General features: G+C 51.2%; 1 protein-coding gene across 1 annotated transcript; it reads left to right on the top strand.

Moving 5' to 3' along the window:
• Positions 1-267: 267 nt before the first annotated feature.
• Positions 268-12,082, top strand: Tbata (thymus, brain and testes associated). The gene is made up of 9 exons (XM_027388232.2): positions 268-404; positions 1,703-1,938; positions 4,445-4,600; positions 5,408-5,487; positions 6,903-7,082; positions 8,803-8,884; positions 9,631-9,775; positions 11,063-11,115; positions 11,997-12,082. The coding sequence occupies exons 1-9, from the start codon at positions 358-360 to the stop codon at positions 12,080-12,082; spliced, it is 1,065 nt and encodes a 354-aa protein (XP_027244033.1). The 5' UTR covers positions 268-357.
• The last annotated feature ends 685 nt before the right edge of the window (positions 12,083-12,767 follow it).

The following is a 12,767-nucleotide window of genomic DNA, read 5'->3' as shown; positions in this document are numbered from 1 at the left end:
AAAAGCTCCATGGTCTGAATGTAGCCCAGGCTTACTTATGTTTTCAGATACCTGTGATGTCATTGGTTTTGTTTTTTGTTTTTTGTTTTTTTTTTTTTTTTTGCTGCGTTGGGCCCTCTGAATAGCACTGCTCTCACAGACAAAGCATGTTGCACAGCTGTAGGAGTTTTTTCCTATGTCCTGGAGAGAAACTACTGGGCGATACAGTGTTCAGTGTTACCACATACTGTCCCCTTCTCCCCATCACATTGTCTGTTCCAGTTGTACACCCACCACCAGTCCACCAGAGCTGTGCCATCCATCGAGAACACTGGCATTAGGATTCTAGTCTTTACATCTCTCACTGCAAACCCTGTGATGACTGTGAAGGTGAAAACCCAGTTGGCTGAGCATCCATTAGCAAGGTGAGGACCTAAATGCACACAGGTCAGAAAGGAATGTGCGGGGACCAAAAGGGAGATGAGGCAGGATGGGAGACAAAGGTAGCCTTGGAGGAACTTGGTAAACTGGGGTCCGAGTTCCAGAAAAGGCCCTCCCTCACCTTGGAATGCCATGCACCAGGGTCTGGGTACCTGAGTTGACACAGGCCTCTGAAATACAAGCTAGGAGGCAGGGCTGGAGCAAAGGTGCTCCAGAGTTTCCAGTGACTTCCTCTTATTTGGGGGTAGAGGAGGCTACTAACTGCCACTTCAGAGAAGTTTGCTTTATTTCTTTAAGTGCCAGATTGCTTAGATCTGAAAGGAGAATGGAACAGGATACTCAGGGGGCCGCCCAGCGACAGCCTCCCAGGAATCAGGGGAGGCACGCCTTGCTTAGCATATTCCCAGTGCACCAACACTCCACCAAGGGACCTCCCTGCAGCCAGGGCCAGCAGGAGAGGGAAGTGCAGAAAGCCACCAGGCAGGTGGTACCGCAGGCCCTCCTGGGATACCTTTGAATCTAGACTGACCTCTTCTTCCTTCAGGGACAGAGGCAAATTGTCCTCTGGTCCTGGGGGTGGGGCAGGGTGCTGGGAACCTGAGACAGCTGGTCTCCAGCCTAGCTCAACAAGACAGGAGCTAGATGCTGCTTCCCTCCTTGCATCTTTGGTGTCAGGTCCGCGTCTTCTGGGAGGGACCACGTGGGGAAAGGGCTCTGGGACTTCCCTGGCCTTGGCTCTAGTTCTGACCCCTGGGTGCTGAGTCTAAGATAAGAATGGCACATGGGAGAGTGACAGCCTACAGCTGGCTTCTTGGAGTTGCCAAATTTTTGGTTTGGGGAGAGGCCTCTAATGAGGCTAGCCTCTGTTCCCAGAGAATATATATATATATAATATATATATATATATATATAATATATATATATATGGGGCTTTTTGGTGCATCCTAGGGGTGTGGTGACTAGGTGGGTCTGAGGCTTCTCTTTCTGGTTTTAGATCTGGTCTCAGGAAGAAAGCAGGGATCCTGGGAGGTTCCATCTGCTCTCTGACAGATGGGCTCCAGCTCCCTACCAAGGCATCTTAGGAAGACAGAGGCTCACTGGGACCGGATGGCATCACTGGGAAAGGATTCTGGGGGAACCAAGCTTTGGGGACTATAGGGTGGGGGTACCTTGAAGGCAGATTTCAGCCTCTGGGACTTGGCCTTCATGATAGGCACTTGAGTCCTGAGACCTGATGAGCCAGAGGAAACACCATTTGTCTCTCTTTAACTATCCCTTTCAGTCCAAAGGCAGGTCCAGAGACTGAGAAGAAGCCAGAGCACCTTCCAAAGAGCCACGGGGATGTTGGGTTCCAGAAAGAGCCTGTGGTCCCAGGCATTGTGGATTTTGAGGTGATCCAAGAGGAGCTGAAGACCTATAAGCCCCAAGCACCAAGTGCCTATCGCTTTGGACGCCTCAGCCACCATTCCTTCTTCTCCAGGCACCACCCCCAACCACATCGTACGACACACATCCAAGGTATGGCCAAGTGGGCAGGATCTGGCTATAGGGCCATGCAGAAGTGGGTATCACTAATTGGACATGAGATCTGGTATAAAGGCATGTATTCATACCCATTTCCAGGCAGAGCCTAGAGAGCATGGGGCCTGACCGGAGTCCCGAGGCTGCCCAGTGACCAAGTCAGAACTGCCTTGGGGGATGGGGGGGGGAAAGTGAAGGCTGCAAGGGCATATTGGAGGTCCCCTACAGAATTTCCCTCCCCCGAGTCAGAGAAAGGGATGTCCCACCCCAGAACTATGCTCTGACTTTGGACTCATGCTGCTTCATCCTTTTGGCCATCCTTCTATCCACTCATCCATCCACCCATTCATCTGCAGTATTTACGGAGTGTGAACTACAGATGACACTTGTCTGGACTCCAAGGACATGACAATAGGCAGAACAGACTATTGTCACTGCTGTCCTGGAGCTGACATCCAGCTGGGAAGGATGAGACATAGACTAGATGTCACTGTCAGGTTCCAGAGGGGTGATGGCCACTCTCAAAAGGTTGTCACAAGAGACCTAGTCAATGACATGATATTGAGGAAGGCTAAAGGAATTAAGGGTGGGAGCATGAATCAATCAAGCACTAGAATGTGCAGAGGGACACAATGGTCCTGGCTCTGTTGGAGGTACAGCAGGAGAGCCCCTTGGGTGTCTGAAGCAGAGTCAGAAGGGGAAGGGAATAGACAGTTTCAGAGAGGCATTGGAGCGAGATCAGGCAGGTGGACCCTGCAGCCCATCGGCGCTGTCTTAAGCCACCCCAGCTTGACATGGTATGTACTCCTATAACCATGGCATTTGAAATGCAGAGGCAGAAGGATCACTACAAGTTTAAGGCCACCTACATAAGTGGTCCTGCCTAGCCTGAGCCACCTAGTGACAGTCTGTCTAAAATTCATAACAATCACTTCACTGAATCAAGTGGGGCCATTGGGAGGGTGACAGTACAGAACAAGGTCGCGCTGGCCTTGATGGAAGCTGAACCATCAAGCCATGGAAGATTCCACAGCTCTAGTCTAGAGGTACAGAAGGGAAAGCCCCCAGGATTTGACCAATGACTGAAGGTGACGTATAGGGCCGAGAGGCATCACCGTCATTCCTTAATGGTCACCCTGAGAAACTAGAGAACCAGAGTACACAAATACCAGATGCCATCAAGGGTCAGTGGAGGAGGGGATAGAAGTGGGGAGGAGCCATGGATGGAGGAACCGGCCAGAAACAGCAGGCTAGGGAGATACAACTGTGAGAGCCATTTGTGAAGAAACAATGCATTGTGAAGACACAAGACAGCAGAGCTTTGGATTAAGAGATTGAGATAAGGAGACATGAGAGATGACAAGGAGAAGCCAAAGAGCCTGGAGAAGCCAGCAGATCCTGGAACCAAAGCAGCCAAGGCCTAGCCAAGCATGACGGCCTAAGCTTGCAATCCGAGAGCTGGGGAGGTGGAAACAGGAGGATCCCTAGTGCTCATGGCGCCAGCCATCCCAGCTAAATGGGTGAGCTGCTGGCCAATGAGAGAGACTATTTCAAATAAAAGAAGGTAGATGGTGCCTGTGGAACAACACCCAAGGCTGTTGTCTGGCCTTCATCTTCACACACATGAACATGCATGGGTATGTTTGTGTACACACACACACACACACACACACACACACACACACACACACACACACACACGAACACACACACACATGCACACTCGTGGCTTGACTTTGTGTGTATATGTTTGTGTATACACATTCACACTTAATGAATGTGCGTGTGTACCTATGTCAAGGTATGTGTGTGGAGGTCAGTGGGCAGCCTCAGGGGCCAATCCTTGCCTTCAACCTTGTCTGATACAGAATATCATTGTTTTTCCCTGTATATGCCGGGCTAGCTGGCCAGCAAGCCTCCTTGATATTTTCTCTCTTCCCCCTCATCTCCCCATAGGAACACTAGATTACAGATGCTCACACACTATGCATCTGGCATTTACACATGGGTTCTGGGGATTCAAACTCAGATCCTCTCGGTTTGCATGGCAAGTGATTTTACTCACTAAGCCATCTTCCCAGCCCCTTAAAAAACAAACAAACAAACCATAAGTCTGGGCATTAAACTCAAATCCTCTCATTTTCAAGACAAGCACTTACCAACTGAACTGACTCCCTGGCCCCCAGAGTCTTCATCTTTAAGCCATATACAATTTATTGACCTGTCACAGGAAGCCAGAAGTACCTCCGGAGGCACCACAAAAGCTTGACTCTGTCTTGCCTCTGCCCAACTCACAGGTGACCCTGAGCAGGTCCTTCCTGTTCTTGTGCCCATGAACATGGTGGCTGCTGGTCTAGATTTTTGGCTCTGATGACATGAACTTGTGGTTACAGGAAGAGGAAGACCTGAAGGGCTCCCTGCCCCTCACCACCTCTTTCTAGCCCTCAGAAGGTCCTGGGGGTCTACTAGGCCCCCCAATTCACATATCCTATCTTCTCTACAGGTTTCACGGGGAAGCCTGTCTGTATGGTCAGGGACAAGTTCTCTTTGGCACCTTTGACTCAATCTGCACTCTTATCCAGCTGTCTGATGGGGATGCCTACCATCTCTGCCCCTATTGGGGACCCACAGTCCAATCGGAACCCTCAGCTTCCTTCTGGTGGGTATTTTGGCTACACCTGTCTACCTGGGGCCTCATAATTCTCCCAAAGTGTGTAGCTGGGCAGGGGCTTTGAGAAGGAAAAGGTCATTGCTCTTCAATTGGGGTTCCCCCTTTCCTGGGCCAATTTCATTTGTTATTCCCCAGGCTCTAACCCTCAAAAAGCGCATCTGCTTGGATTTGAGGTATTTGAGGAGTAACAAAAAGCTGATTTTGGATATAGTCATGTGACTTGGAGCTAGAGATGAAGTGACACTTGTAATATTTAGTGACATGTACACTCAGGCAGTAGTTTATCAGGACCTCCAGCTACAGTGTTGGAAGGACTTTGGAGGCCAAGCCATACTTTTCTGCTGGTAGGTGTGGGAAAGTCAGGAGGGTAGGGTGTGGTAGAAATCCTGTGGAGCAGGGGGACAGCCAGAACAGGGCAGAGACGTTTGAGGGCTGGCTGCAGAACACTCTACCTGTCTAGAGAGTGGTTCAATGTCTTAACAACAGGCATGGCATCTTTCCCGAATCTCAGTGTTGGCCCCAGGCATCTAAAAAGGGAAGAGAAGTCAGATCAAACCACTTACATTTAGACACAGAAGCCTGATGTCCTCCAACAGCCCCCAGAGAGGACTCAGGGAGACTGTCAACATTAGCAACCCTTGTTCCATGGCAGTTTTAATGCTTCTCCCTCCAGAGCAGAAAGGCTTGCAAAATTGGGGACAGGCACTTCTGCCTAGAACCTTTCCTCTCCATCCCAGTCCTGATGACACAGGGAGGGAAAACAGGGTCCCCCAAGACCTTGTCCTGACCTTTCAGACGCCTGGAAGAAGAATCTAAAGGACCTAGCTTCCCGAGTGGCTATCTTTACTAAGGAAATTGAGACAAGGACCAATGAGGTTGGTGCTGAACAAAGAAGTGAGCCTGGAAATAATGCCTTTGTGAGTCGCTTCCAAAGCTCTGCTGCTGGCATGGGAGGGGGCACTCCTGACGAAGGATGGTGACAGTGAAGGTGACTTCTGAGCAAAGGCCCCCTGGCCCAGTTGGGGACATCTTTAGAGAACAGAGGCTGGAGCACAGGGTAGAAGCAGGTGGTGACGGAGATGTGAGAGGAGGCAGATTTTGATTGGGGAGGAAGAATTTCTTCTTAACTTCCCCGCACAGGTTAGCATCCACTCTTATCAGGAGTGGAGAATCGTTGGAGGTTTTCAGACAGAGTGGGGATGATCTTACAGGTGCCCTTCAGGGACAAAGTAGTAAAGGCAGATGGTCTTGGGACAGACCTGGCCCTTTGTAATGGAGTGTTCTGAGTAACCCATCTGCAGAGGTGGGGACATGGCTTCTTGTCCCTGCTTGCAACTAACTCATTAGGGTGCTCAGGATAAATCAGCTAAGTGTCCAGGTCTTATTTGCTTTAAAATGTGCAGGAAAATGGCTGTGGCAATCACATCTCTAATCTCAGCATTAGGAAGACAGAGGCAGGAAGATGACTGCAAGTTTATGGCTAGCCTGCTTTACATAGCAAGTTCCAGGCCTGTCAGTGCTACTTACTGAGGTTTTGTCTCAAACCAAATAAAAACAAAGCAAAAACAAACAAACAAACAAACAAAAAAACAATGGGAGAAAGTACATGCTTTAGCTGGAATTACTCTGACAGGAGGCTCTAAGCCTGCCCTATACCCAGAGATTTCCCAGGGCAGGAAAAGGGTGTCCAGGGCTGGGAAGGCAGTTCATTCCAAAAGCACTTGCCAAAGAAAGAAAGAAAGACAAGCACTTACCTTAGGTGCATGGTGCAGCATGCACTTAACACCTCAGGAGGTAGAGGTACTTGAATCTGTAAGTCTGTGAGTTTGAGACCAGCCTGGTCTACACAGTGAGTTCTAACATAGTCGAGTCTATGTAGAGAGACCCCATCTCAAAAACAAAACACTTACCTTATAAGCATGAAGACCCAAGTTCAGTCCTCAAAACTCACTGTGTTACACTGTGAGGAACAGACCTCAGACATAGGAGCAGTAGAGCTAAGAATCAGAATTGACACAGGGGCACAGGACACTACCTCCCATACCTCTGATGTTTGGAAGAGGACCTGCCTCTGGGGGAGAACAAAGACCACCAGGGGCATCTTCATTCAACCCTGGGATGCTGAGTTAGGATGCAGGAGGAGCCAGGGCCAATGAAAGAGGACCTGGGACAGGGTGCAGATGGTTTGATAGCATCCTACACCCCTGCTGCCTGGCCTCTTCTTTATCTTTTCCCCCTGCCTTCTCCCACTCTCACCAGTTCCTATAGTCTCTTGTCACTTTCCTTCCAGCTGAAGGAAGAGCCTCCTCTGAGGGAACAGGGGGCAAAGTACTCAGCTGAGACGGGTAGGCTTATCCCAGCTTCCAGCCAGGCCCTCAGCCGCCGCCGCAACCACCAGGGCCAGCGGAGCCACTCTTCTGGCAAAGATGGAGGAGCCCAACCCTCCATTCTACAGGATCAGGAACTGCTGGTAAGTACCATTCTGGAGGCAGAGACTGCAATGGTCTCAGCCTCCAGGTTTCCAGGCTTTCCAGCCAGCACATTTCTGGCCTGCCTTAGGGTGGCTTCTCCAGAGGCACTGCCCCCTAAGACTGTAAGACCAGAAAGACAATGCCCCAGGAGTCCTCATCCTGGGCTCTGAGCTCCACTGCCTCTAGACAGCCTACCATCATCCTGACCCTCTCTGTGTAAGTCCTCCTCTCTCATGGGTCATTGGCTAAATTGGGAGCATGTGTATGTTAGCCCAGCATTACCACTGAGGCACCTTCCCAGTGTCAACATCCACTGTTCTCGAGAAAGCTGCAGGGAACTGAGAACCTAGGAGGGAAGGGCCTACCCCCAGAGCATTGTCAATTTACAGCCTGCAAGGCTAGCCCCACCACCACCACCACTGTGTGACAGTGGATGAGGGCATTGGCGAACCCTGTGAGAGTACATGAGTGCCCCCCAGAGCCAAAGTGTTGCCACCTCTCACTGAACAGCAGTGCTTTTGGGCTTAGCAACATGGGTAGATCAGACAGATCTCAGGATTCCCCACTCAACAGAAAAAGAGGTTTAGGTTCTTTGGGGTGATGTTCTGTGGCAAGGTCCCCCAACGGATGACCAGCATAGCCAGGCTAGAACTAGTACTTTCTCCACCATAGGGCGGCCTCACCGCACCTGGAGTTAGGTTCTCAGTTCTCGTAGGGAGGGAGCCCAGGGCAGGTAAGGAGGATGAGAATGGGGAAGGGCCAAAGGGCAGTTCAGGGTGGGAACTGCCAATTGGGTGCTGGGTGGGGGAGGCTAGGATGGGCTACAGGCCTGAGGGAGAAGCCCAAGCCAGTTCCTACTCCACCAAGGATAAGGTGGGCCTGCCAGGGTTTGATAGACCCTCCATGGCCTTGGGAAGGCTGCCTGGACAGTGCTAAGGGAACCCTACTTTCCTAGGATTCCCAAAGAACCAACTCCCATGGCGGGTCCCCCCTCCAGCCCTCCATAGCTACAGCTGCCACCTGCAACATGGCCTAGGAAGTCCCCAGAGCACATCCAGGACACAGCTGGACCATACACAGCGGCTACTTGACTGGAGGAGAAAGGGGAAGCCACTGGCTGAGGAGGCAGCTAGGAGCCAAGAGTCCCGGCTACTTTACTGGATGGAACCCCTCACTAGGCACTTGGCCAAAACAGCCCACTCTGGCCAGCAGGCTGCCTACAGCAAGTCCCCCACCTCCTGGCAAACATCTCCAGATTCTTTGAGCTCCTGGGTGGGGAGGCCCTTGGGGTACCCCAAATCACCACCCAAAAGATACCAGCATGTAGGACTCGGTGTGTCTCTGAGGAGGTGACTGGCCAGCTCTGATTTTGCTGTCTCAGTGAGGGGCCCAAGGTTCCAACCAGCCCAGTGGAGACTATGGGGCTGAGAGGTCTCATCTCTCCAATATCTGAGGCTTGATTCTGTTCTAACATCCCCACCTGATGCCTTCCTTGCTTGAGGCCTCATATTCTTTACCTGCCAGCAGGGATCCTAAGGACAATTGTGAGAAAAAGACCCCCTCCTCAAAGTGCTAGGTCACATGGAGGAACCTTTAGGGGGAACCACTTTAGCTGAGCATATGGCCCAAGGACCCCATGTCAAGGGGAGGAGGCTGCTGTTCCCTGGCTAGAGTATGACAGGGGCTACCCGTGACCATACCATGTCATCTTTCACACAGATTTTGGAGCTTCTTTGTCAGATTCTACAAACGGATTCTCTAAGTGCTATCCAGTTCTGGCTCCTCTATGCTCCACCAAAGGGTAAGGACACCATGGGTGGCCCTCCCTCTATATCAGGGACTGCCAAGACCTTGCCCTTGTTCCTGATCCTGCAGATGTCACTTGGCCTTCTCTCTTTTCTCTTTGGGAGTCCCAAAGGCTTCCCAGCATCAGTCTTCCCTCCTCCCCTACTTCTCAGCAGCGTTTTGGTGGCCCGGTTCCTTGGAGGGAACCCCATTTTTAGTGCTGACTTCAGGCATAGGTGTCTGGGAGTGGGGAAAGAGCCAAAGATAGTTCCTAGTAGACCCGGCCCCTCCCGGCCACTGCAGGAAACACAGGTGCAAACACCAGAACACATAGGCCTGTACACTGAGCCCGCAGATACACTTCTGCTTTGGAACAGTGAGGAAAGGAGAGAGGGGTGAATCCCCAGGGAAGGAGCTTAAAAGCTCATTGGAGGAAGGGATGGGAGAAAGGAGGCATGGGGGTAGGGGGGAGGTAAAACCCAGCAGACTTCCGAATGTGGTCCTGGAGTAGAGAGGGAGATGGGATTGGGTGGAAGGGGCCAAAACCAAAGTGCATATGGGTTTTTGTGGTAGGAGAGGGTGATATAGGGCTGAGGGCTCTGCACAGAGCTACAAGCATTGTGGGGACCCTCCTTGGGAGCAGAGAACCAATGAGGAAGTTTGTAGAATGATTAGAGGACACTGTCCTTCCCCAGGGTGGGGACTAGCTGGATGAGATAGGAAAGGAGTAGGGCTGAGGACCCTGCCCTATGCTGTTTTCAGAAAAAGACCTGGCATTGGGACTTCTGCAGACAGCGGTGGCTCAGCTCATCTCTCAGCCTTCCCCCTGTCTTCCAGCAGAGCAGCTCTTGAACCAACTCCAAGAGCTTCAAAAACCTCCTCAAGAGACACAACAGGCAACCTACAGGTGGGCTCAGGGCCCTTTACCTGTCCTCCTGTTCCCAGAACCACACCCTGGCCATCAGCATCCACCCTCTCTGGCTTAGTGACCCAACTGTAATTCCAGAACTGTAGCAGTGGGAAACAAAGGCAGGATCCTTGAGAAAAGCCAGACTAGATGGATCAGGGTGCTTTGGACGCAGTGCAGAGACTCTGCCTCAAGGAGCAGGATGGAGAACATCCATGCGGGCACAGAATCTCTGGTCCTCACATGCTCACACAGCAAGCGCCTTATGGCTTAGCCATCTCCCCAGCCAAACACTGAGGATTGGAAATTGCAAAATTGAGAGGCTGGGAAAAGCCCATCTCAGGAGGTGGGAGGTGCTCTGGCTCTGGCAGACTGCAGGGGCTAATTGTTGGGGTGCTGGGACATGGTTGAGAAAATGGCTTAGGCTTGGGGGAGGCATATTTTGGTGGGTGGTTATTTTGTGGATCAGGCTGGCTTGGAACCTACTTTGTATCTGAAGATGACCTTAAACTCAGCCCTCCTGCCTCTGCCTCCTAAGTGCTGGAATTACAGGTATGTGCCACCATATCTTTTTAAAAGAGTGCTGGGGATGGAACCCAAGGCTTCACACATGTCAGGCAAGCACTCTTACAACCTGAGCTATAACCTCAACCCTAGGGCATAGGTTCTCGCTCAGGCCCTAGAATTGATTTTCTTTTTCTATCTGAGAGAATAAAGGAAGATCATGGGCTGGGGATTCATTGGCAGACAGTTGGACAGGCCCTGGGTAGGCCCTGGGTTCAATTCTAGTGCTGCAACATAGTAAATATGTCAATAGAAGAAGAGCACGACGGGGAAGACTTACTGTGCTTGGACGAGAGAGACCCCCAAGTCGGCCTCTTCACCTCTCTCTAAAGCCTCTTACCAGAGTTGGAGGGAAAATGAAGTGGGTGTGTGAAGGCTAATAGTAGTTTACAGCTCACACAAGGTAGAGGAACATTAGTTGTTTGTCCAGAACCAGCTTGGCAGGCAAGGGAAAGGGTTAGGGTTAGGGTTAGGGCTATCCCAGATAAGGCGACCTTGGTTCCCCATGGCTGCAGCAGACACAGAATCACAGCTGTCTGGTTCCTGCTTTGGAGGTGCAGGAGGCTATCTGGGTCCATCTACGCACAGTCCTGCACCACCTCTTCAGGAGGGGTGTCTTGCCTCTTCTGGGAGCTGGTGCCACCTATGCCACCTCCCAACTCCCAGTCAACCTGCCATCTGTAGACTCAGCCCCCCAAGCCTGTCTTTTGTATTTGGTTATAGTCCATCCCTGAAGACGACAAAGACACTACCTTTATCCAAGACAGAAAAACCAGGTAAGAGCCCTCAAAGGGAGTTAATTATTCTGGAGGCACACTGGAGGCCAGCTTTGGATGGATTCCTGCCCAAGGAAATTGGGTCACTTCTTCAGGCAGCAAACCTTTATTGTGTATTTACTATGTGCCAGGTTCTGGGGAGTTACGAGGGAAGAACTGGGACAAGTTCCTATGTCATTGGGGCTGACATCTTAGAGAGGGAGTGTGCAAAGGGAAGAACCTCCAGGAGGACAGCAGGTTAATTGGGGAGGAGGCTCCCTATGCTTAATGGACCACAAAAGCGTCCATTTGGGAATGCCCAGGGAGAGCCTTCTGGTAGAGCTCGCTCCTGCCCTGTATACTGATGGAAGAACAAGCTGGCCAGGGTATCTGAGCCATCTTGGGGCGGGGGCAGCAGTAAGAGGTAAGACAAGACAGAGCCAGCCTTTTGAAGAGCATAGGACACTCTGGAGGTTATGAGCAGGATGTAGTATGTCCCCATGGTCACTGTGCAAGGCATGGATAGGGGTGGTGATGACAAGATTGGACAAGAGAGCCCAGAGAGGATGCCCTTGCAATGGACATAGTATCTTAGACCAGAGAGTGTAGGGGCAGGGTGGCAGCTGGAGGGGAGAGAATGCTTGTCAACAGTGGACGTGATTCTCCCTTGCCAGACTATGTAGCATCCCAAGGGCCCAGCAAAGTGTCTGGCATGCAGTAGCTACTTGACTCATGTTTGGTATCCAGATAAGAAAGGGCTGGGGAGTGTTATGGCTCACAGAAGTGAGCCAGCTTGTCCCAGGTCCCTCCCCCCAGTGAACTGAAGGCAAAGCTGGTCTTGAAGTTGGCCTACCTCCCTGTCTGCTCTTTCCTCTCTTGCCACTGCCTCTCCCATCCTCCAGAGACCATGGGCAAAGGCCAAGTGCTCCGTGTGCATCCCAGCGAGGACCCAGAGGAGAAAACAACCAAGCCAAAGACCGAGAGCTGAGAAGCACAGCCCAGAGCACAGAGATTTCTTCATGGTTCAGAGGCAGCTTCTAAGCTTGGGAAGAGGGGGGTTCCTGTCCTGCTGCATCAACACCAGCCCCTGGTCTCCAATCACACTCTACTAAATAAAAGGCTGCCTTCCCTGAATCGGGGCAATTCAACCCTCCAACAGTACTGTCTGCGTTTGGATGGTTTCCTCTAGAAGAAGAGTGCCCTCCCATGGAGAAAGCCCAGGGTACCACTCCTAGTTAGCAAGGATCTTCCCATCAATTAATGTAATCAAGACAATCTCACATGGGCACGCTCAGAGGTCTGTCTTGTAGATGATTCTAGATCAGAGATTCTCAACCTGTGGGTCACAACTCCTCTGGGGGAGGGGCACATATCAAATATGTATACGACAATTTGTAGCAGTAGCAAAATCACAGTGATGAAATACCAGTGAAAATAATTTTATGGTTGGAGGCCACCACGATGTGAGGAAAGGCATTAAGGGGTCACAGCAGTAGGAAGGTTGAGAACTGCTGTGCTAGACCCTGTCAAACTGACGACCAACATGAGCCATCCCAGTCACCATGCCTGGCTCCAGCTTTTCAATATTAAAGCCCTTAGCCAGCCCGTGGCTTTATTTTTTTTCCCCCAGTGGCAGTGTAAGTGACAACTGTGCCTCTCTGGCTTTATCGTCA

This window comes from Cricetulus griseus (genome assembly GCF_003668045.3).
Source record: "Cricetulus griseus strain 17A/GY chromosome 1 unlocalized genomic scaffold, alternate assembly CriGri-PICRH-1.0 chr1_1, whole genome shotgun sequence".
Lineage (NCBI taxonomy): Eukaryota > Metazoa > Chordata > Mammalia > Rodentia > Cricetidae > Cricetulus > Cricetulus griseus.
This window is presented reverse-complemented; position numbering and strand designations above follow the sequence as displayed.